Source organism: Cervus canadensis, chromosome 32 (assembly GCF_019320065.1).
Source record: "Cervus canadensis isolate Bull #8, Minnesota chromosome 32, ASM1932006v1, whole genome shotgun sequence".
NCBI classification, from domain to species: domain Eukaryota; kingdom Metazoa; phylum Chordata; class Mammalia; order Artiodactyla; family Cervidae; genus Cervus; species Cervus canadensis.
This window is the reverse complement of record NC_057417.1, coordinates 1,381,856-1,407,693: the sequence shown is the minus strand read 5'-3', so window position 1 is coordinate 1,407,693 and position 25,838 is coordinate 1,381,856. Positions and strand designations below refer to the sequence as shown.

The following is a 25,838-nucleotide window of genomic DNA, read 5'->3' as shown; positions in this document are numbered from 1 at the left end:
CTACTCCACTTCACAGGAAAAATGATCCTTTTTGTACTTTTATTTCAATCATTTAAATTTTATAAGTTGAATTAGGCAGAATAGACATCTATGTGATATTGTCTTCCCGTCCAAGAATATAATATACTGTAGTTCTTCAAGTCTTCATTGCAGTTCTTCAGTAATGTGTTAACATTTTCCTTGTAAAGATTTTGTACATTCCCAGTTACATTTATTTCTAGATATTTTATATTTTTCGTTGCTATTGTTAATGGGTATTTTCTTCCATTACATCTTCTATTAATGGTTATTTGTTTAAAAGATCATAAATAAACGAAGCAATAAATATAAGAAGAGCTTTTTTAAATAGAGATAATTATGAGGCTCTGGCCTTGAATTAAAACAAGCAAAAAATCAGTTAAATAGGAAGAGGATGATTGGAGAAATCATTATAATAGTGGCTACTTATATGCTGACATTCCAACTTTATCATAATCCATTAATTTAAAGTAGGGTCTGTGACCTGTTTATAAATTAAAGAATTACGTTTTATTGAGTTAATACACCTTGCTCAAAGTTATATAGCTTCTTAATGATATTGCTGAATTTTGTCTTCATATCTAACTCCAGAACCTTAATTCTGAACTGATATCCTGTAATATACCATTCCTTGCAGAAAAGGATTTTGTTAAAGGTTCATATGTATAAATTCACACCAAATTAATAAAAGCCTCACCACTAAGTGAAATAGCCTTCCTTCAATTTTCATCAGTTCATGTGTGCGTTCATTAGAAGAGTGGATTCAGTTCTGGGCCTCATAATTAAGAAAATGTAAATAAACTATCTTTTAATTAGTTCATGTTAGTATGACCAAAATTGTGAAAAGTGAAACTGTGATTTAAAATAACATTGTCCCAATAAAATTTTTTTTAATTAAAAAAAATTAACACTGTCAAATGAATTGATAGTAAGCTCACAGAACACTGAGAATGAGCTATGAATTTTTTAGTATTTCTACTATTGGAAAATTAATTGAATTTTCCTGGTGCCAAGTATAGACCCTGGATTAAGGAGTACATGTTACCTAGAATAAATATTACAGTTACTATTGTTATGTAACATATCACCCAAAACTTAGTGGCTGAAACCCACAGTAGTTACTTATTATCTTCTATGGGTAAGGGGTTTGAGGAGAGTTCAGCTGGGCAGTTGTGGCTTGGTGTCTGGTTTGGTTGCATTCAGACAGTGGCTGAAAATGCAACAGCAAGGGAAGGTGACTGAAGTAGCTGGGATTTCTGTCTCTTTACCTCATCTTAGGGCTGGTATGTGTTCTTCACGGGCTAGTTTTGGCTTCCTCACCATACAGCAGCCTCAGGGCATCTCAGCAGCTCCAAAGATGAGTATTCTAAGGGACCTAGGCAGATCTATTATGACCTAATCTTATAAGTCATGTAACCCCCCTTCCTCTACAGCACAGACGAGCCTAGATGCAAGCAGAAGCAGCTTAGGCCTCAGCTTTTGATGGGAGGAATGCCAGAGTCAGGTTGCAAGGAGAAGACTTAGGGATGAAGGTAGTGTCATGTCTTCCTTTTGAAAATGCAGCCTGCCACGGTGATGATTTCCTTTCAGTGCAAGAAAGGACCTTGCGATAGAATTCTGAGCTGAAAAGGACTGTTTGTGGGGGAATGAGATGTTTTCCTCATCGTGTATGTTCTGAAGAAGACAAGGTATCCATAAGGTAGTGTGGTTGTAATGTCTGAAATTATACTCCGGTGTTGTAGAAATGATTCTGGGAATGTTTAAGCTTAACTAGTTTGGACATAATAATGTGTTTTTTTTTAATTTATGAATGTGGTTACTGTGCATTAAGATGCATATTATATCACTTTGTGAAAAGTTTAGAACTTTTCTAGATAACTTTCTTTTCTAGTTTTCTAATTTCCCCCCCTAGTTTTCTAGATAACTTTTTTAGATAAGAATATCTTATCAAAAGAACTAAAATCAACAACCTAGCTTTCCACCTTAATAAAACCAGAGAAGAAGAACAAACTAAACCTAAGGCAGGCAGGAGGAAGGAAGTAATAGAATTTAGAATAGAAATAAATAATACAGAAAATAAATGATAGAAAAAATCAGTGAAGCCAAAAGCTGGGTTTTGATTAGAGTTTTTTGAAAAAGGGAACAAACCTTTAGTTAGACTAAGAAAAAAAAGAGGAAAAATTCAAATTACCAGAATCAGGAATGAAAGTGGGAACATTACTACTAACATTACAGAAATAAAAAGAATTTTAAGGGGATACTGTGAACAGTGAAATGTCAACAAATTCGGTAACTCAGATGAAATGGACCGATTTTTAGAAAGATGTAAACTGCCAGAACTGATTTAAGATGAATTAGAAAATCTGAGTAGACCTATAGCAAATAAAGAAATTGAATTAGTGATGATACAACTTGCCAAAAAGGAAAGCCCAGAACCAGATGGCTTCACCAGTTTAAAGAATTAACTCCAATTTTTCGTAAATTCTTCCAAAAAATAGAAGATAAGGGAATATTTAACTCATTCTTTGAGGCCGGTATTACACTGATACCAAAACCAAACAAAGAGAGCACATGAAAAGAAAATTACAGACCATACCCCTTGTAAATAAGGGTTATAGCAACCCAAATCCAGCAGCTTATAAAAAGGATCGTATACCATGACAAGTGGGATTTATCACAAGAATGCAAAATTTATTTAACATCTAAAAATCAATGTTATACACTATATAGCAGAATAAAGAGGGAGGGACCCACAATTATCTTAATAAATACAGAAAAAGCATTTGACAAAATCTAACATCGTTTCATGATAAAAACACCCAAAACACTAGGAATACAAGAGAGTGTTTCCAACCTGATAAAGGGCATCTGTGAAACACCTGGAGCTAGCAGCATACGAATGGCGAGAGACTGCAGCTTCCGCACTTGGACTAGGGACAAGAAAGGCTATCCACACTTGCCACTTCTCTTCAGCATTGTGCGGTGTCTAGCCAGGGAAGTAATGCAAGGAAAGAAAGAAAAGGCACCTGGATTAGAAAGGAAGTAAAACTGTTTAAATGCAATGTCTAGAATATAGGCAAGTACATAGAGACAAGAAAGTGGATTAGTGGTACCAAAGGCTGCAGGGAGAAGGGGGATTTAGGAGGTGACTACTAATGGGGGTGGGGTCTCTTTTAGATACCATGAGATGTTCTGAAATTAGATCGTGATGGTTGCACACCTCTTGACTCTGCTAAAGATCATTAAATTGTACACATTAAAATGGTGGGTTTTACAGGATGTGAGTTTATCTCAACAACAAAAAACACTTATCTACAACTGTTGTTTCACAGCTGTTTGAAATTGCGGTTTTACGATGTATGCTAAAATATGTTTAATGGAGAGAAGAATTCACAACAATTTTGAAAGCACTGTGCTACAGTGAGAATAGATTATTTTGTATTTAACTAATGGCATTAGAAACTTAGGTAAAATTGTACTATCTGCTAGAGAGCTGTTGCAAAACTCTGAATATTAACTTTCATTTGGTTTGTACTCTCAACTGTTGTCTCAGAGTGCAGTATTAACATGTTTTGCATAAAGTTAGACAGTAATGAAATAATATCTAAGAAGTAATTTATATTAACAGATTCCAGAAACCTTGGAAAGACCAAGTTTCCAGTATGAGGTGCCCTTGGCATCAACACCAGTTTAAAAATGTTTCGTGGTTGAATCTGCCTTATCCATCCTCCTCTTGCTCAACTTGTGGGATGGGCAACCTTCTCCCAGTCCTGTGTCCTGGGACGCACTGAATGGGCGTGTTGAGGAGGTGACACTGAAGTCTGGTGATGGATCTCTGCCCTCCCTAATTATTAAGTTATGTGCTAACCAAAGTCAGCTGTGTTTATTCCTAAATATGTTTATTCCAGTAGTAGTAGTAATCATAATTATGTAGTTTAACCAAATATTATGTAAACTGATGAACTGTGCATGCAAAAATGTTAAATGTCTGGGACCACAAAGCCATGTTACTTAATACTTAACTGTTAAATTGGGCGTGGGCAAGAAACTAAGTAAGTTGGCTTCAGAACTGTAAAAATATAGACACACTGTGTCAAAATCCTTTACATTTTTGTTCTATTTTAAATAAATGGAAACTAGGAGTCACAGACAGTGGTGGTTTATGCCAGAGAGCTGACATCTACAGGGAGACGGCCTCGACTCTATGTTGGAAGACTGGCAAACACATGGGTCTTGCACTCCAACTGAAAGAAAATGTCTTACGATTTCTGTCTATCAGCTGTAATGACTCCTCTGTCAACTGAGTTTTTCAGTTTGCCCATATCTAGTGTGCCTCAGACACACAGGCACAGACAGGAGCACCTCAGACTAGAGGGTTGCGCTTCTGAGAACTGGGTTATAGTTTAGAGGACGTGCGCAGGGGGCTCGTGCTTCCCAGCTGTGCTACTTAACTAGCCGGGATAGCTTGGACAAGTAAATTAAGCTTCATCTTTTTTCATGTATTAATATTTTACAATATTTTATTTAATATCTTTGCTTAAATTGAAATTCAAATTCTACTGATTTCTGATATCAAAAAGAATAAAGAGCTTAAAAAACAACAACAACAACAAAAAAAGACCACCCTCCTAAAAGGAGGAGGGGCCCTTACTCGTCCCCTTTCTTTCTGTTTTTCTCTCTCTCTTCTCTTCTTCCCCTCCCCTCCCTGCCTTATAGAACTTAGAAATAGGCGTACAATATATATTTTTTATCTGTTAAGTAAAACATTTGTTTAATCTGTTTATAAATATTTACTTCTTAGCTTTTAAATCAAATGCCAGCTTATGGTTCAACAAAACTAGAGTTTGTTTTTAACCTAGTGTTTGATAAATGTGGAAATCATCTCAGCTTAAAATTAATCCTCCAATCAGTTCTTATTCTCTGAGAATCATTCATTTTGGATCAACTTGGAAAATGCAATTGTTCAAGCTAAAAAGATTTAGGTTTTGGCTGTTTTACTTGGGGAACAAATAAAATTTTATAGCTTTTTCTGTCTTTCTATATAGTGATTTAAAAGTGACATGTGTTTTAAACTTTTGCTAATTCAAATTTTTATTTATACATAGATTATAATGAATATTTCAGAAACACTCTTTACGTAAATGTTAGGTACAGTACTTCAGAATGCATCACTTTGGAGAGTGTTAACTATGCACTTTGCTCCATGTTCTGTTCATTTGAAACATGTCTACAATAAACAAGTTAAAAAATAAATCACCATGTTGGCATTTTTAGAGCTACAACAGCCACTTGAAGCACAGAAGAGCAGTCATGTAACTTTTTCTATACAGTGTATTGTCAGTGTTCGGTATATTTATAGTACATTTCTGCTATGTATTTAATAGCTGCAGATAAAAATCCAGCCACTACAAATGAGAACCCTGCTTAGAAGTTGTTTATTTGAAAGAGTTATAACCTGATGTCAAAAACATGTCCTGTTTATGTGCAGTACATCTACAGCGTTAGATTTCATTTTCTTCCCCTCTAAAGTTTAATTCCAGCTACACCTTCAGGGTTTGGTAAAGTAGAACAGTGAGAAGAGAGAGCTTCCCTCACCTGCCCTGAAGCAGATGAGGCCACTGGCTCCTATCCAGTGCTGGTGTGTCCAAACTGCCTGCTCGACAAGGTCTACACACAGAGGTTGTGGAACCCAGGTGCCCAGCACGGTGCCTGAGGCTCTAGACCTCCAGTGTGTGTGTAAAGAACGGTGTACGTGGAACGTTCCACAACTGCCTCTCCCTCCTCTGCACCGCTGCCTTCTCCCCCAGCAACATCTGTCTCTCCCAGTTATTTTCTCCAACTTACTGCACTTTGGCACATAAATGTCGTGTTCTTGTGGAAGGTGTATGGGCTTTAAAGTTGCAGTCCTGGCTTTTATGCCAATCTGTCCATTTGCTTCATTTTTCCAAGCTTTGATTTCCTTGTCTGTAAAATGAGAGTGATACCTACCCCAGGGAGGGCATGAGGGCAAAATTAAGAAGAGCGTAGAGCAACTTAGTTTCAGGCTGAGTAGGAATGTAGTAGATATTCTTCCCTGTCCTTCGCTGGTCATTTTCATTTTTTGAATTAGAAAACCAGATCCCTGAGAGGTTAAGTGGTGGTGGTGGTGTAGTCGCTAAGTTGTGTCTGACTCTTGTGACCCCACGGACATGCCTGCCAGGCTCCTCTATCCAGAGTCGTTTCCAGGCGAGAATACTGGAGTGGGTTGCATTTCCTTCTCCGGGAGATCGTCCTGACCCAGGGATCGAACCCAGGTCTCCGGCACTGCTGGCAGGTTATCATGGACTGAACTACCAGGGAAGCCCAGTGATTTACTTCACTAAGTAAAGAGAGTGAAAGTGAAGTCACCCAGTCATGTCCAACTCTTTGCAACTCCATGGACTGTAGCCTACCAGGCTCCTCTGCCCTGGGATTTTCCAAGCAAGAATACTGGAGTGGGTTGCCACTTCCTTCTCCAGCGGATCTTCCTGACCCAGGGATCGAACCCAGGTCTCCTGCATCGTAGGCAGACGTTTTTACCGGCTGAGCCACCAGGGAAGTCACTAAGTAAATCACTGGTTAAGTTATTTACTTCAAGTCAAATAGCTCTTTCTTCAGCCACACCCTTTTCCCCAAGTGCCCTCGGAGGGGGGCCTGTGGTTTCTCACGGTGAACACTCATTCCTGCCTGCCAGCTTTTTCAGCTCTCCAAATCAGCTGCCCTCAATTCTTTATTCTCCCTTACCTATCATATGAAGCTCATTATGAAGCCTTGAAATATTGTCTCTGAAGTATTTTTTAAATTTATTCCCCTTTCTGTATTTCCACTGTCTAAACCTAGTCCATCAGTCTTTCAGCTTGAGATTTTTTTTCTTAACATCTTGGACTAATCAGTAATCATATTTTATTTATTTGCTTTTTTATTGAGGTATAGTTAAAGTATTAGTTTTAGATGTACAACAAACATTGAGATTCAGAATTTTTATAGATTATACTTCATGTGTGTTAGTTGCTCAGTCGTGTCTTACTTTTTGAGACCCCGTGGTCTGTCCATGGAATTCTCTAGGGAAGAATACTGGAGTGGGTTGCCATTCCTTTCTCCCGGGGATCTTCCCGACCCAAGGATCGAACCCGGGTCAATCCTGCATTACAGGCAGATTCTTTGCCATCTGAGCTACAAGTGAAGCCCATACTTCATTTATAGTAATTATCAAATATTGGCAGTATTCCCTGTGCTGTACAGTATATCCTTGTAGCTTATTTATTTACATGTAGTAGTAGTAGTTTGTATGTTTTAATCCCTTACTTCGTCTTGCACCTCCCCCCACTTCTAACCTGTGTCTGTGAGTTTATTTCAGTTTTGTTGTCTTCATTTGCTTATTTTTCAGAGTCCATGTATAAGTGGTAACATACAATTTTTGTCTTTCTTTGTCTGAGTTACTTCATCTAGGTCCATCCATGTTGTTGCAAATGACATTTTCCATTCTTTTTTGTGGCTGAGGAATATCCCATTCTATACATACACTGCATTTTTGTCCACCTGTCTGTTGATTGATTCTTAGGCTGCTTCCGTACCTTGGCTATTGTAAATAGTGCCACTGTGAACGTTAGTGTCCATGTATCTTTTCAAATAAGTGTTTTCATTTTCTTCAGATACATACCCAGTAGTGGAATTGTTGGATCATATGGTAGGTCTGTTTTTAGTTTTTTGAGGACCCTCCATGCCATTTTCCATAGTGGCTGCACCAGTTTACAGTCTCACCAACAGTGAACAAGCGATCCCTACATCCTTGCCGACATTGGTTATTCAGTGAGATTTTTATCAGTAGCATACTTTTCTGCCAGAATGATCTTTCTAAAATACAAATCTGATCATATCACTGTTTCTCAGAATCCACGTTTCTTGACAGTTGTGCTTTAACTGGCTGCACCAGCCTTGTCTTTGCTTCTCCATGTTTTGCTCTTTCTATACTGGCCCTGTCGGACGTTTTGGTATTAGGTGATGGCTGTTCGTGCCATTGCACTCTTACTAGTGAGAAAAAAACTTCTGTGTCTGCAAAGTCCTATTCACCCTGGGAGACTTTCCTGACTTACCCAAATACAATTAAACATTTAATATTTTTGGTTTCCACAGCACTTTGTACCTACTTATATTCTATTGTTTTTTACACATGCTATATTTGCTTCTGACCTCTTATCTCACTCACTGGGCAAATGATTTATCCTGCCTTTAAAATTAAGAAGTTCCACTAGATCAGTGATTGTCAGCACTGGCTACACATTAGAATCACTCTATTCAAGCAGTTGTATCAAAATCTCTAGAGGGCCTCTCCTTTATCCTACCTATTAGGAATTTTAAGTTACTCAAATGATTATCATATTGTGAAGAAGATTGAAAAGCACTTATACTAGACAGATTCTAAGATACCTTTAAGCTAAAATGTTCTGTTATTCTGCAAACTTGTATAGTCTGAAAATATAAATGCATTCAAGTGATCAAAACAGGAATTAAATTAGAAAAAATAAGGGTACAAAATACTTTTCATGGTAAGAGTTAATGAAAACAATATGCAGTGAAGTAATATTTGTATAGAAAAATGTGCTTTTAGAACTCTGATTTTCTGGTTTCATCCTAATTGCTAAAAGTGACTATGGACAGATGGGATAAAATGTTCTTTTTTGTGATTCTTTTTTTCCTTGGTTATAAAACTGGAAGGTGAATGTTACTTGTACAAAAATGTAAACAGACTTGATCCTGAATTCTTGGTAACATTAAGGAATGTAACGTTTAATGTTAAGGAATTTAACAGAATAGAAACAGCATAATATTTAGAAAACATCTTCACATATACAGTTGACAGCAACTGTATATATATGTTCTTATATTTGTAGATAAATCTTGAGCTCTTAACATTGTATGTTTAGCAAATTGCCACCAGGAGCTTTGAAGGAAAAATTGATAGCATAAAATAACCCAGGGTTGCTACCACTAACTTAACCAGTACAATGACTCAAAATTCTGTTTCTCAGAAGTCATTTGATATGAAATTTCAATTTGTTTGATCATAAGACCTCATAGTAAATACTCTTCTAATGCAGAGATTACTTTTTGGTCAACTTTGTCTTTGAACTTCTTGATCCAAGTTTTATCTTATTTGAGTTTAGAAATTTATTTTTGCTGGCTATTAGCCAGCTGTTTCCCTAATATTTTTAATTTGGGGGTGCTTTAAAGGGCAGGGACAACAGATTGCTGTTGCTAAAACACTTTTTTTTGTTGTTGAATGTATTTGGATGTTCTACCTGTCTGCATTTGGCTGATTATATATTAAACTTCTGAAGTTTGATATTCTTTGAACCCTTTATTATTTCGCATTTCTTTTATATAGTAGTGATTATATACTACTTATAATCTATCATTTGAGTTAGTCATTACGAGCAATAAGATACAATGAAGAGATATTTGACTTTGGATTTGGTTCAAAACATATGTTAGCACTGATTTGAGAACTACCTTAGCCCAGCATCTTTTAAACTGTATTAATAAGATCATTATTGGTATATTTTGACTCCATTGAGAAAAAAAATTTGAGTGAATCAATAGATGAACAAATGAGAGTGATGCCTCTTGTTTTTTTCCTGTATTATTTTCTGTCTCTGGTGTAATATCTGACAATGAAGAGGTTTGGCTTTTGAGAGCAGAAGCCGTATCCCAGCTTGGTCTTGCTAGTGTTGTGTGTGCTTTGACCTGGTATTGGATAAATGTTGAATTAGTTTCATTTTGGAATGAAGTTATGTATTAGGATATGTCAGATATAAACTCCATACTCATTCATTCTGTCAGTTCTAGACAAATTAATATTTTATCACAGTTTGTCTTATTAAAGCTGAATGATTGCTTTACTTTCTTAACTATTAATAGATTATGACCCAATGGAAGAATTCATTCTAATGCTGTTTCTTTAACGTCTCAATTAGATACTGTTGGACAGAGAATGTTTCTTTGGATTTCAATTTCAAAAGAAAATTATCAAGCATTTAAGTAGATATTAGATGACATCCTGCAAATTTGGTAGTAGAATTTCAGAATAGAAAGAGTATGTACTCCATCAAAAATGTTCGTGAATATTAAGTTAAAAATTTTGAACACTTTTTCTTTTGCTACATTTTGTTAAGATTTTCTTAACTTATAATTTTCTTAATTTGGAGGAATGTGTGGGAGTTTAAGGTGAGCATAATGTCAAGGAATAATAAGTTTGAAAAAAAATGTTTAATATGAGGAGCAGATAATAGTGCATGAAAATATTTTAGAACTTTACGTTTAAAGAATCTTCCAAATCATTAGTGCTAATGTTCAGAGTTTGTACATCTTGCCATTAAAAGGGCATTATGGTACTTGTGTCTTAGAATTAATTTGCTATTAACAGATCTTATTTTATATGAATAAATAATTTGGGATGAAAATTCATAATTTTGAAAAAATCTGAATCATTTTATTATCCCATAGCAAAATAGGTCATTTTATATGCAAATTCACCTACCTAACACATCCTTATCCATGGCTGATTCATGTCAATGTATGACAAAAATTACTACAATATTGTAAAGTAATTAGCCTCCAATTAATAAAAATAAATGAAAAAAAAATCTTTATATATATATTTCTTAATTTATTTATTTTAATTGGAGGCTAATTACAGTATTGTAGTGGGTTTTGCCATACATTTACATGAATCAGCAATGGGTGTACATGTGTTCCCCATCCTGAACCCCCCTAACACATCCTTTTGAGATCTGCTTTAATTGATGTGAGTGTAGTCATTCCAGCCTTTCTGGGCATTTTGTTGTATGACCTGTCTTTTTCTTTTTTTTTGTCTTTTTCTATCTATATACTTCCACCCTATTTATGTTTTCATATTTAAAAGTGACACTTCTACATTTTTAGACTCTGAAAAATCCATTCTGTCAATCTTCCTCTTAATCATTGTGTTTATTAGTTCATTTACATTTAATATCATTATCGGTAAAGATCTGCTGTTTTACTGTTTGCTTTTGTTTGTCCCATCTCTTTCTTGTTTCTCTGTTCTTTCTTAAATTAAGTGAGTATTATATAGAATTCCTTTTGTAATACTCCTATTGACTTTTTATATTCCTATTGGCTAAAACTGGGCTTGTTTGTTTTTAAATGGTTATTCCAGGAATTACAATATACAACCTTAACTTCTCATTCTGTCTCAAATTAAAATCATACAACTTGCTTATAATGTATATAGAAATATAAAAATGTCATAATGTGGTTACCCCTCCCCCATCTTTTATACTATAATTGTCATATATGTTACATCTACATACATTGTAAACCAAATAATACGGTGTTATAATTTTTACTTAGAAAGGTAATATTAAGGAAATAAAGAGGAAAAAACTAGTATATTTATCTACATGTTTACCACCTCTGTTGCTTTTCATTCCTAAGATCCAAGTTTCTGTGTGATATTACTTCCCTTCAGCCTGAAGAAATTCTTTTAGCATTTCTTGTAGTGTGTGTCTGCTGGTGATAATTTTGCCTTCATTATTAAAGGGTATTTTTGTTGGGTATGGGATTCTGGATGGACAGTTGTAGAGACTCTGGATTCTCTAGGATAAGTTTCCCTCTTAGAGCATTATTTTATTTTAGCAGGCTGTTAACTTTGCTAAACTCACTTTTGCAAACTCTTACCTTTCCAATGGTGAGCAGCAGGTAAAATCTCAGCTCTTTCCTTTTTGCTTTAATAAAAGGAGTTAGGAGTTTGTCCTGCACGTGCATAATTTAGGGGTCAGCCAGAGAAGTGGGCAGTTTATACACAGAATTTAGAACCTCCTCCTTTATGGGTCTCTCCTTTTTGGGAACTCTTTTAATATATAGTGTGTCAAGAGGTAGATCTGCATGTACATGGTCAGTTGGCTTGGTGCAGAGACAGTTCAATGGAGAAAAGATAACCTTTTCAACAAATGGTGCTGGAACAAACTGGAGCAAAAAGATATCTTATGCCAGAAACAAAAAGTTGTAATTCATATATCATAGCAGATATAAAAGTTAACTCAAAGTGGATCATGGACTTAAATGTAAAATATTAAACTATAAAAACATCTAGAAGAAAACATAGGAGATCATCTTTGTGATCTTGGGTTAATCAAAGATTTTTATGTGATACATAAAAAAAAATGGATAAATTTGGCTTCATAAAGTTAAAAAAATCTGTTCTCTACAAAGCACTGTTAAGAACACAAAAAGATAAGCCATAGACCAGGGGAGAGTACAGGCATACCCCAACAATATTGCAGGTGTAGTTGCAGACCACTGTGGTAAAGCAAATACTGCAGTAAAGCAAGGCACACAGATTTGGGTTTCCCAGTGTGTATAAAAGTTTACACCATACCGTAGTCCATTACATGTGCAATAGCATTAGGAGTGAAAAGACAGTTGATATATCTTAATTAAAAATTTTGTTGTTGTTCAGTCTCTAAGTCATGTCTGACTGCCACCCCACTGACTGCAGTACACCAGCCTTCCTTGTCTTTTACTGTGTCCTGGAGTTTGCTCAGACTCATGCCCATCAAATTAATGATGCCATCCAACATCTCTTCCTCTGTCGTCCCTTTCTCTTCCTGCCCTCAATGTTTCCCAGCATCAGGGTCTTTTCCAGTGAGTCAGCTCTTCACATCGGGTGGCCCAAGTATTGGAGCTTCAGCATCAGTCCTTCCAATGAATATTCAGAATTGATTTCCTTTAGGATTGACTGGTTTGATCCCCTTGCTGTCTAAGGGACTCTCAAGAGTCTTCTCCAACACCACAGTTCGAAAGGATCAATTCTTCGGTGTTCAGCATTCTTTATAATCCAGCTGTCACATCCCTATATGACTACTGGAAAAACCATAACTTTGACTGTACAGATCTTTGTCAGCAAAGCAATATCTCTGCTTTTTAATACATGGTCTAGGTTTTGTCATAGCTTTCCTTTCAAGGACACCTTCATGGATCGCAGCCTTGTTGTGGCGAAGGGGCTTGCGTAACTCAGTGAAGCTATGAGCCATGCCATGCAGGGCCACCCAAGATGGATAAGTCACAATGAAGAGTTCTGGCAAAGCATGGTCCACTGTAGGAGGAAATGGCAACCCACTCCAGTATTCTTGCTTGGTGAACCCCATGAACAGTATGAAAAGACAAAAAGATGACAATACCAGAAGATGGTCCCCACAGGTCGGAAGGTGTCCATTATACTGCTGGGGAAAAACAGATGGCAATTGCTAATGGCATATTTTAGTAATAAGTATTTTCCATAGGACTGGAAGAGGTCAGTTTTCATTCCAATCCAGAAGAAGAGCAATGCCAAAGACTGTTGAAACTGCCGTAGAGTTGTGCTCATTTCACTTGCTAGCAAGGTAATGCTCAAAACCCTTCAAGCTAGGCTTCAGCAGTGTGTGAACCAAAAACTTCCAGATGTACAAACTGGCAGAGGAATCAGAGATCAAATAGCCAACATTCGCTGGATTTTCCCATAGAAAAAGCAAAGGAATTCCAAAAAAAGATCTGCTCCTGAGAAACCTGTATGCAGGTCAAGAGGGAACAGTTAGAACCCTACATGGAGCAACAGACTGGTTCAAAACTGGAAAAGGAGTATGTCAAGGCTGAATATTGTCATCCTGCTTATTGAACTTCAGTACAGAGTACATCAGTGCAAAATACCAGGCTGGATGAATCACAGGCGGCAATCAAGATTGCTGGGAGAAATATCAATAACCTCGGATATGCAGATGACACCACTCTAATGGCAGAAAGTGAAGAGGAACTAAAGAGCCTCTTGATGAAGGTGAAAGAGGAGAGTGAAAAGCTGGCTTAAAATTCAGCATTCAAAAAACTAAGATCATGGCATCTAGTCCCGTCACTTCATGGTAAATAGATGGTAAAAAGTAGAAACAGTGACAGATTTTATTTTCTTGGGTTCCAGAATCACTGAGGATGACGACTGCAGCCATGAAACGCTTGCTCCTTGGAGGGAAAGCTATGATAAACTTTGGAGCGTACTGAAATTAGACTAATGGGCTTCATTTCAGTATTGCTGTATACTGGGGAATAGGGAGGCCCAGAGACGGGGAGAGAGACGGGGCAATGGCCATTGCTAAAGCCATCAGAATGTATAACATTTATCAGTGAAGGTGGCCATCTTAGGTGGCACCCCAGAATAGTTTCAACAGTAATATCGAAGATCACTGACCATAGATCACCATAACAAATTTAATGATAAAAAAGTTTGAACTGTTTCAAGAATTACCTAGCACCGCAAAGTGAGCAAATGGTGTTGGAAAAATGGCGCCAATAGACTTGCCTGATGCAGGGTTGTCATGAACTTTCAAGATTTATTTTTTTGTTTTTAAATGCAGTATCTGCAAAGTGGAATAAAGTAAAGCACAATAAAACAGAGTATGCCTATGTTTACAAGTCACATATCTGATAGAGAACTTTTGTCCAGAATATGTAAAGAGTTCTTGAAACAATAATAAGAAAATAAAACCACCTATTTAAAAATTAACTGAAGATTTGTTCAAATACTTACCTCAAGAAGATATACAGATGACAGATAAGCATATTGAAATATGCTCAACATCATTAGGGAAATGCAAATTAAAACAAGATACCACTACAGTTCAGTTCAGTTTGGTCGCTCAGTCGTGTCCGACTCTTTACGACCCCATGAATCGCAGCACGCCAGGCCTCCCGGTCCATCACAAACTCCTGGAGTTTACTCAAACTCATGTCCATCGATTCGGTGATGCCATCCAGCCATCTCATCCTCTGTCATCCCCTTCTCCTCCTGCCCCCAATCCCTCCCAGCATCAGGGTCTTTTCCAGTGAGTCAACTCTTTGCATGAGGTGGCCAAAGTACTGGAGTTTCAGCTTCAGCATCAGTCCTTCCAATGAACACCCAGGACTGAGCTCCTTTACGATGGACTGGTTGGATCTCCTTGCAGTCCAAGGGACTCTCAAGAGTCTTCTCCAACACCACAGCTCAAAAGCATCAATTTTTCGGCACTCAGCTTTCTTCACAGTCCAACTCTCACATCCCTACATGACTACTGGAAAAACCATAGCCTTGACTAGACGGACCTTTGTTGGCAAAGTAATGTTTCTGCTTTTTAATATGCTATCTAGGTTGCACTACACACCCATTAAAAAAACCAAAAATTTTTAAAACTGGCCATAATCAAGTGTTGGCAAGGACATAAACCAACTAGAATTTTCCTCACTGCTGGTAGGAATGCGCAGTGGCACAGCCATTTTAAAAAAGTTTGTTAGTTTCTTTAAAATTTATACATGCAGCTGCCATACAGTCTAGCCATTTCACTGCTATGTATCCAAGAGAAGTGAAAGCATATATACATATAAGAACATTCATCGCATCTTTATTTATGAGTCAATAACTGGAATTAACTCAGATGTCCATCAGTAGGAGAGTGGATGAACACACTGATACAGGATGCTGCCAAGCAGGCAGCCTGTCAGATGCTTTGCCATCAACTGATGCGGACCATCATCCTTGTAGCTTCCAAGTTTCTTTACAGTTTTCTTTTTGCCTGCTGCCCAGCCCCTAAGCCAGTGTTACATATTTAGGGTTTTAATTGTGGCTTTGGTACTTCTGTTACCCAATTTCTATATTAGTCAGAATGAGCCAGGTTATGCTGTGATAGTAAACGATCCCAAATCTCACTGACTTAAAGTTGTGTCTCTCTGCTGTGAACTGTATGTCCATTGTGGGCTGGCTGGGAGTTGTGTTCTCTGTTCTCACTCTGAGACCTCGGCTGATGGAGGAGTCTTTATCTGAAACATTGCTGGTTGCTGGGAATGTGGACTTAAGTATTGACACCAATAGCTATAACTTCCTTTGATGCATAGTACAAAAAGTATACAAAATACCTTTCACTATTTATTTACCTAGGTAAACATGTTTTTAAATGGGAGATATATTATTCCTATATGTTGGACAAGGAACCTGAATCCAGAGAGGGTAAATGAATGGCAGTTGCCACACAGCAGTGAAACAACGAGAACTCAGGGTTCCCATTTTAATACTTAGGTGCAAATCAAAAAAAGAAATGTACCATCTATTCACACGTTGTTTATTTTGTCAGTCTCTCGAGCAGACCACATTTAAGAGGCGTCTCATACCTGCTGCTGCCGGTGGCCGGGACACAATGGATCACACAGGGGCACTGGACACCGAGGATGAGCTGGGACCTTTAGCCCATCTCGCTCCAAGTCCTCAAAGTGAAGCCGTTGCCCACGAATTCCAGGAACTCTCCTTGCAGTCCAGCCAGCACCTGCCTCCTCTTAACGAAAGGAAGAATGGTGAGTTCAGCGTGCGGGTGGGAGCTTGCCTTGTGAGCCAGCGTATCCCTCTGGTAGTAATTTGTTGGTCAGTCCCACTGGGCAGCCTGTTCCTGAGGAGAGAATCTCGGAGGGGTGCTAGCTGGTTTTGAGTAACAGCCCGGGTTTCATGTGCCATTCAATTCTTTCATCATTTCCCCAGCATCTCTGGTAGTAACATTATCTTTGGAAATAAGCTTTGGGTTCAACCACTTTAGCACAAGCAGAAGGTCTCAGGCTAGCATAGCATTGGAAAGCAGCTTTCTGTGCTGACTCCAGGGAGAACAGACTGGACTTGACTAGATTCTCCTGCCATGTTCCCTGCCTCCAGTGTGCTGCACTATAACTGTAGAATTACCAGCATTTGAGCTCTCAGTGATCACTAAGAAAACAAGAATTTCTTGAGTACTTTTTATATTAATGAGGATAGGATATGGCCATATCCTCAGTCATCAGCTGGCTCATACTTGTATACAAAATGAATAGTTTCTGTTCTTTGTTACCTGTTCAGAAAATTCTCTTGATTAATCAAAGTATTTCTGGAATCTCCAGAAAGCACAATACTGTCAGTTTTTAACAAAAATGAATAGAGATAGATGAGATACATCTATTTTATCATACTTAAAACAGAAAAACTTAACGAAGTGTTAATATTTTCAAACTCACTAAGCATATATATCTAAAGGGCAGAATTAAGAATTTCAAGGGGATCTGCCACAGTTCTCATGAATCTTCCATTCTCAAATGTGTACTTTAAATTTCGGCTTTAAAAGCCAGAAGAAATAAAACTTGCCCTGTGAAGCACTTCCTTATGTATTTTGTTACTTATCTTTCTGGGTTCCAAGCATTTCCTGATCCTTTTCAAATAATGGCCTTATCTTATTCAGGAAAATGGGTTTAAGACACTGCTATTCTCAGCTCTTCAGTACCTGGCTTTGGGTGGGGTGTCCTTATTCTCCCTTCCAACACGATACCTGATGCTTGTGTCTGATGTGTATTGGGCACAGCCCTTGTCTGTGCAGTTGGGATAAAGCAGCATCTTGCTCAGGCCTGTCAAAGCTGTCAGGAGGCTGTGGTTAGCTGGTAATGACTTTAGAACCTTCATTTAGGAGCTTAACTTTGTCTTAGACCGTAGGGTAGAGTATAACCACATTTACTGAAACATGACTAAATTGACCACATTTACACAGTATACTTAGACCAGTATCATATTCAAATTATTTCCCTCAAAAAAAAAAATAGTTGAACTCGTATAAAAGTGCAATAATATACAGTCGCTGAAGAAAATAGTCATATGTAGCAGAGGAGGGAGGTGTAAGGGGAAAGTTTTTGCTTCGTGGGAATTTTAGTTGATACAGCTTGTTGCATTCCCTTGCAAGAGTGTGCTCTTGAATATTTATGCCTGAACATAAGGTAAGCTCCAGATATGAGCTGGTTTTCCCCTTATAAAGTTTTAGAGGGAGGGAGATGAAATGGTAAAAATTTGAATTTATTAATTTAGTTACATGTATATAATTAACACCACATATTATGAAGCAGTGCAATAATATAGAGGATTTGCTTTATCCACACTCATATTTCATAAAATCATCTTACCTAAACTCTGTGTGTCTGTGTGGTATTTTTAATCAGTAGGAACCCCCCTGCATCATTAGTGCAGCACTGAAATCCAGGGTGCATCTTCATTTGTCTCTCTTGTTTGAGTTACACCAGTTTTTAGATACATGCACGATCTGACACTGAAGGTTTTATGTTTAAAACACAAGTACCATTCACACAACAGTGTGGGCTGTTTTCTGTGTGTCCTACAGTGTTTGATTTGCAATTGGTCATAACATTTTATGAGGCTGTAATTTCTGTTGTAGAATTTAATCATCTTTTTTTTTTTTTGAGTAGGTAACACATGTATCTGGTTTAAAATGCAGGGGATACCAGTGGCTACACAGTGAAAAGTCAGTTACTCTCCCGGTCTTGTCCCTCAGCTACCCGGTTACTTCTCCAGAAGTAATTGCTCTTATTTGTGTCCTTTCTGAGAGAATGGTATTTGAGTACCTTTTTAAAAGCAGTGTCTGGAAACCTTCTTTGTAACAACAGCCAACACTTCATTTTAAGGTTACCTGGAAATAATGTGTTGGTTCTTTTCTTCCTTTTTTTCCCTGATTCTATTAAAACGTTTCTATAAACAGCCTAAAACTAGCTTCTAGGGAAGTTGGTTTTTAAGCTAATGCATTTTCCTCAAGTACTTTTTTGTTCAAGATTAAGTAAATGAAAGAGCATCTCATTATACACTGTGTAAGGACTCAAATATAGACAGTCTCCTCTTTCTTAATAGTGACTTCAGAAAGTTAAAAATCTTACCTTATATTCAGGCATGTTATACTCTAATTTCAAGCCTATGGAATGTTAGCCTAATTTGCATATACACTTCAAGACACAGATGAATTGTTGTGCAGCTGTCAGAAATACAGGTTTTGGGATGTGGAAATGTGAAGAGAGTAGAACCACATCAGACAGTCTATAGGCGGAAAATCCATACCTTTCTTACCGTGGTGATTTTTTAATGCTTATTCTTCATCTTTTTAGGTCTTCTTAATGCCATCTTTAAATCATATCACGTACAAAATGTAGATGTTAGCCTCAAAATTAATTAATAGAAAGTACTGTATTGGGCTTCCCAGGTGACGCTAGTGGTAAAGAACCCACCTGCCAATGCAGGAGACGTAAGAGATGCGGCTTTGATCCCTGGGTTGGGAAGATCCCCTGGAGGAGGGCATGGCAACCCACTCCAGTATTTTTGCCTGGAGAATCCCACGGGACAGAGGAGCGTGACAGGCTACAGTCCATAGGATTGCAAAGAGTCAGAGATGACTCCAGCGACTTGAGTATACATAGCACAGTGAAAGTGAAAGTGAAGTCGCTCAGGCGTGTCCGACTCATAGCGACCCCATGGACTGCAGCCTACCAGGCTCCTTTGTCCATGGGATTTTCCAGGCCAAGAGTACTGGAGTGGGTTGCCATTTCCTTCTCCAGGGGATCTTCCCGACCCAGGGATTGAACCCAGGTCTCCTGCATTGTAGACAGACGCTTTACCGTCTGAGCCACCAGGGAAGATATTTTGAAATAATCAAATATAGATTTTTTGTGTGTGATTATGTTTTATTGTTGTTTGCTAAGCTTTTGAATTTTGCCTGTTAGAATTACTTTCTTTTGGAGAGGAAATGAAGATTTTTCAATTTGGGGTTGGTATATAGACAGATTGTATCACTAAATAGTTTGTAAATAAACTTTATAAGGAAAATGAAGTTGATACCTAAGTACAGTAATGAGTCTAGAATCTTCCCTTATTTTTGATTAAAACTTACATTGGCAATGGTAGTGGAGTGACAGAATATTCCCACTGCTGGGGTAAATATGAAAGATGTTTAGTAAAGATAAGCTAGGGCTTTCCTTTACCCTTGAATGTGGGCAAAATATTTCTAGAGTTAATGGAATTTCAACAGTAAGTGTACCATTTAGGCAATTAATTCTTCCCAGCAAGACAGTCTTCCATAATGGAAAGTAGATATACTTTTACTAAATAACGTACCTTTACTAAAACAATGCATGTTGTTCAGTCGCTAAGTCATGTCCAACTTCTTGCAACCCCATGAACTGTAGCATGCCAGACTCCCCTGTCTTTTACTGTCTCTCGGAGTCTGCATACACAGGAAAATTGAGCTTTGTTTTGACATAATATATACATAATAGATCCATTTTCACGTTTCTGTGTTAACATTCCTTTAGATGGTTAACACTGAGAAAAAGAGGGATTTCAGTCAAAGGGAAACTTGGTTCTTTTATTGGTTATAAAAGAAAGCCTTAGGTGCTGTAAGGTGAGTTTCACTTTATGAAAGCAGGGAAGGGCAGAATAGATGGAAACAACATGCCTGAAAGAGCTAGAGCTCTCTGTCTGTGCCCACACTTAGATGAGGCCATGAGGAGAAGCTTTTCATTCATGAGGCCACTGAAGACCGATAAGTGTGCTGGTTGGGGGACTTGAGCTTTTAGCTCACTACCAGCATTATCACAGGGTAAACCAACAAGCTGACATAGATTCCCCCCTCATAAAGAGTTCCTGGTTTTAGTACTTCTTTGCACGTCTCTGAAGACCTCCTCATGTTAACATGACTGTATTCATGCCACAGGCCAGCTGATAGCATCACGTGCTGGGAGAATGAGTATCTGCCACCTTTCCCTTTCTGTGTTAGCAGGCTTGTGCTACTAAACAGTCACTGTGTTTTAGGCCTTCATAGAGAAGAGTGACTTATTTGTTATTCTTACTTTAAACTTTGGTATCATTGGTTACTGCACTTATTTGGCCTTTGAGCTTGTGGGCCCATCTTGAAAACTTTTTTTAAAGATTTTCCATCTGTTAAATGGGTCACACTGAACAGTTTTAGACTTTGCTTGTTCTGTTGCAGATGACCTCTTTTTAGAGAGAAAATAATTTATTACAAAGTTTGTTACATGCAAGGAATTCAAGGTGGCTCTTTACATTGGATTTAATACAGGTGTTAATACAGAGGCAAACAGTCTCAACTTTGCATGAAGGCCAGCAAAAGGAAATTGCTCGCCTTGTACCGTAGAAAATAAGTTGTATATGTTCACAGCTGATCTTTTCTTTGGTTTTTACTTTGAAAACAATTCCCCACACCTCATTAACCTTTAGACTTACTGTCAGTCTAGGTGTTTGGAAGAGCACAAAGGTGCTCAGGATTTGTCTTGTGTAAAACCCTGTGTTTTAGAATGTACACCAGCTGATATGGACTAGTAAAGGTTGGTGAAAGAGAAGATAGTTCTATTTTTCTCTGGAGCAAACAGCAAGACGTAAAATTCTCAGTGTCACAACTGGGAAGGAAATAATTAGATGCTAAATAGCCAAGACGTGGAACTGTGGGATTCTTGCTTTCCCTTTCTATAACTAGAGGTAATAGAAATGAATAATTTTATGTAAAATTGTTTTGTTGTTGACTTTATAATTAACATATTTAGATTCTTCAATATTTGAAATAATTCTTAAGGATATTGATAAACATTCTGATACATTTAGATAGTAAATTTCCTTTCCAACTCTCAAGAGTTACTGAGTTTCTTTTCCAACTCTCAAAAGTTACTGGACTAAGAGAAATATATACTCTGTAACTGTAATTTTCCTTAGTTTTTATTATATTTTTAAAATTAGTCTTTAGGACTTACACTAAACACAATTAAAAGTTTTAAAGTTAGCTACAAATGGGCAGCTGCAAATGAAATTCTTGATTAATTGTGGCAGCTCTCATTCTTTTTGTTTGTGACAATTTCTTGGAGCCTTCAAAATGAAAAGGAAGCCGTATAAGTAGCTTAAGGGTGAGGTCCTCTCTTTCACAATGGTCTTTATAAAGTCTCCTATTAAATATCATGTTTTGTTTCACAGTATAAATAAGCACCTGTAACCCTGTCCACCTTCCTTTTTCTACTATAGATTTCTTATTTGGATAGTTTTGCTGTTACTGAGAGTTCCGTTTGCTTCAGTGCATTGCTGGACACACCCAGACAAAGCATACATGGAGGGAGGGTGGAGGCTGGACATGAGCTCACAGCCTCCCTTTGTAGCCGGCAGTGTCAGAACACTAACTTAGGAGTGCTCTGGTTATCACTATCACCGAGGGGATGGGTGAGGCTGCAGTTTCAGAAATGCATCAACAAGACCACAGGCCCAGTTACAGCGCCCTTGAAGCCTCATTTTGAGTTATTCTTCCAGTCTTAAAAATTGTGTCCTCTTGCAGAAATTCCTTTGAAATGTCAACAATTAACATTTATTATAAGTAAGCTTTAGAACATAATAGTAATTAGCAGTTTAATCCAGTATGAGACCTCATTATCTTAAACCACATTTATGTAAAATTTTTACAAGACTTTTCTAGAGTCATATAAGTAAACTTTTTCTTATATAGATTTGATAATTTTTATAAAACTAGAGTTCACCATATGATGTATATTAGTCACTGGAGCAGTGAATAAACTGAAATCAATTTATTAAGAAACAGTCTTTCTCCTTCCCTCAGAATGCAATTTTTAAAAAGAATATATGTAATATGAGTGATTAGTTAATAAATATTACTCAGTTATAATTCCCTATCTACTTAGGCCTTTCGAGGCTACTTGGAATTGAATAGTTAGTTTATAATCAGACTTTTTGTTGGGCCGAGAGACTTTGTTGAAATTAAGTCAGGGTTCTTCTCACTTAGGTCTGACCCTAACCCAGCCATAGGGACCTCCTCTAGCTACAAAGGTAGAGAAAGGGTAGGTAAGGGATGCCTGCTCTCTGCTATAACCCGATAAATATACAGAGTATACTGGAAAAAGGTGACCTGTGATTTTTTTCTTTGTTATTATATTTTACTTTAAGGCATCAGTGATGAAGTATTATTGTGAAAGAAAGCAAAACGACAAATATGTTGGCGTAACAAATGAACTGTAATTTTCTCTTTGGTTTATAGTTAATAATCACCCAGACTAATTAGCAAATATCCTACCCAGTGTTTATCTAACCCTTTAAATTAATCCATATTACCCTCACCTGCTGCCCTCACTATTATTAACAGGAAGTGTAGTCTTTTGGGAGTCAGGACTCCAGTCTCCTCTGCTGACTCAGTCTGTGAGCGTGGGTAAGTGTCGAGCTCTCTGTGTTGCGGTTATGCCCATTGTAATTGTAATATTCATACGGTAGCTTTCAGCCCATGTGTCTTTCTCTGGCTGCCCTTCCTCGTTACATCGTGTGTTCTTATATCTCATTATCACTTTCGCCTTGTGCTGTTCATTGGGCAGCAGAAACAGAAAGAATGGAAGATAACTTCCATCTCAGTTAACCAATGGAATTTTCCATAGATACAAATTAGTAATGTTGCTGTTTTAATATGTTCCTCACAGATGTATTATTAAACATACATGCCAGCTCATTCAGTTAGTCAGACTCCCCTCCCCCCATGTTTAAAAGGAAAGAGAAATTGGCTCAATTTGTGTTATCCTAAAAAGATTACATCTAATGTGGAATATGCAGTGTCTTTCTATTCATGGTTTTCAAGGGTTGGCAGGTATGTGTTAACATTTTTATTACAGGATCAGACTCAGTTAAAAGACAATATTTTAACTTTATATTAAGCCCCAATCATTCATGTCCTTTTCTGGTTGCTTATGTTGTTGTTTTTATTAAGAAAATGCTAATCGTTGGGTATCTGTTTCACTAACTTAAATTTTTGATCTGTGACCTCTGTGTTTAGTAAAGTCTGATCACAGCCATTTTGCCTTTGGTTCTTATAAGTTAAGTTTAAAAACGGACAAATGTTAGAATTTGTCAATACTCTCTGCAGAATTGAGATTTATAGCTACAAAATAGGAGACGTTGTTTCACAATCCTTGTTCTGACAACAGCAGTTTAGAAATATATCGATTAGAGCAGCCATCATATACTATATAAGAGAAAAGCTTGCCATATCAGAATGCTCAGCTTTCCCAAAATATTAAAAGAAGTTAGTATTTCAAGAGTAGAAATGGGTTTACTTTTTATTATTAGAAAATATTTATTGAATGATCCTTGTGTCTCTTACCCTAAATAATTCTTAGATCTTAGGCTTCTAGTACAGTGTTGGCAGTTCAATAGGATATTCTCATAAAATTGTTAGACTCATAGATCTTTCAAAGTAGTTCCCTCAACTAAAGAAGTTAATTTAGAGATGATTCTCCCAGATAACTGGGAGGAAGAAGAACCTAATTTTAAAGAGCGAGTGCAGAGATAAGCCTGCTCTGTGGCACTAGACGTGTGGTCTGAGGGCACGCAAACGTGTGTCTGTCATGTGTAAATAGGAGTCAGGTTAGGTGTACAGCCCAAGTTACTGGAGGCTTGAATGAAGTAAAGCGCTGATGGTAACTCCATGTACATGACACAGTGTAAGTACTGAGTACACGCCATAGGCACCCAGCATCGCATGCTTGATGTTAAAGTAAAATACCATGAAATAAGCAGTGGTGAAGCATGCACAGTGAGGAAGGGCACCAGCTCTGGAGCCATCCCATCTGGTTCACCGTTACTAGCTGTGTGAACTGAGATGAATTAATTGTCTCCTTTTTGCTTCAGTTTCCTCCTCTGCAAAATGGGGACCATATAGTACCTGCCTTATGGGGGTTGCTGTGAGGGTTGAATGAGTTCATATAAGTCAAGTATTTAGAACAACATGGTCATATAATTAGCACTTTGTAACTATTCATTATTATTGTGTATATTTTGAGGATATAGTGTTTAAATTCATACTCGGGAAATAGTTTTTTAGGGTTCCAGCATGGTGTTTGATACCTTACTGTTTCTTGCAATAGTCCCAGTAATTTTGGCCCCCATTTGCATACATATTTCTTTTTTAACATGTCAAAATGACATGCAGTTTTTGAATGTTTTGCTATGTACCTACGTAGCATTTGAAGAGCACTTATCTTATGGGAGCTAAGCAGGCGAATGCAGTAGGCACGCGTTTCCCATGAAGTTCGTCTCCCTTGTTGGTACTGCCAGTTCCCACAATCCTAGCATTCCCTGGGCATCAGTCAGTGTCTGCAAGGAATGACTTTCAAATATTAAAGCATGTGAAAAGACAAACAGGCCAAAACTCAGAGCTCTCTAGGGACTACGACCTCCAAAACAGACTCCGTTCTGACATTTTCACAGGCCGCTTGAAGGAATTCCAGTAGGGTCATTCCATTTGGTAAACTCCTAAACAAACCCTCTGTCATCAAGGACTGATTTATAGATTTTTCTTCTTCTTACGTAGTTGTTCTGAAGAGATTAAGATAGTAGATATGATTGCTGAGACTCTTTCAAGCCATCTGATGTATATGATAAGTACTGTACAGAAGACTTTTGGTATTTTGAAGTAATAAAACAGCTATTTGTTATGTTTAGAGAGAGTTCTTGCTCTGAGTTGTCTCTTAAATTTTTTTCTTCTTTGTTTTGATTCCAGGAAATCTATGTCATAATCACATCTCTAAATTAAAATTCTTTCATTTATGAGCCCAGTTATTTAACAACAAAATAAATTAATTTCAGAAATGATCTTTTAAAAAACAAATGTGTGTATTAAAAATATGTATATAATGACTTGTCTCACAATGACTTTTGAAATATATGAAAATAGTAATAGATCTAGTGATACAGAATATTCTTGGTGTAATGGCAGTTGTTTAGATGATGCTTCAAGGTCATAGGGTGGGGGGACAGATTTGTAAATTGTTTTTTAATTAATCTGAATTCTGTTACTGTATTGTGTATTATGAGGCATTTCTTTTAAAAAATAGTGGCAAAAATAGATGAGAAGGGCAGAATGCAAGAGATTTGAAGGCTG

The 25,838-nt window shown here is 37.3% G+C and overlaps 1 protein-coding gene across 10 annotated transcripts in view; it reads left to right on the top strand.

Annotated features, from left to right (window-relative positions):
- Nucleotides 1-25,838, top strand: part of MRTFB (myocardin related transcription factor B) — a 205,890-nt gene that overhangs the window by 60,164 nt on the left and 119,888 nt on the right. For 5 of the 10 annotated variants that reach the window (XM_043456391.1, XM_043456393.1, XM_043456388.1 and 2 more), the window contains 2 exons: nucleotides 16,200-16,416; nucleotides 23,058-23,120. In XM_043456391.1, coding sequence (XP_043312326.1) covers nucleotides 16,263-16,416; nucleotides 23,058-23,120 — 217 coding nt within the window. In that variant the 5' untranslated portion in view covers nucleotides 16,200-16,262. Of the gene's footprint in view, nucleotides 1-6,958; nucleotides 6,964-7,661; nucleotides 7,724-16,199; nucleotides 16,417-23,057; nucleotides 23,121-25,838 lie in introns of those variants that run through there. The other 5 variants (XM_043456394.1, XM_043456395.1, XM_043456386.1 and 2 more) reach the window with 5 other exon arrangements.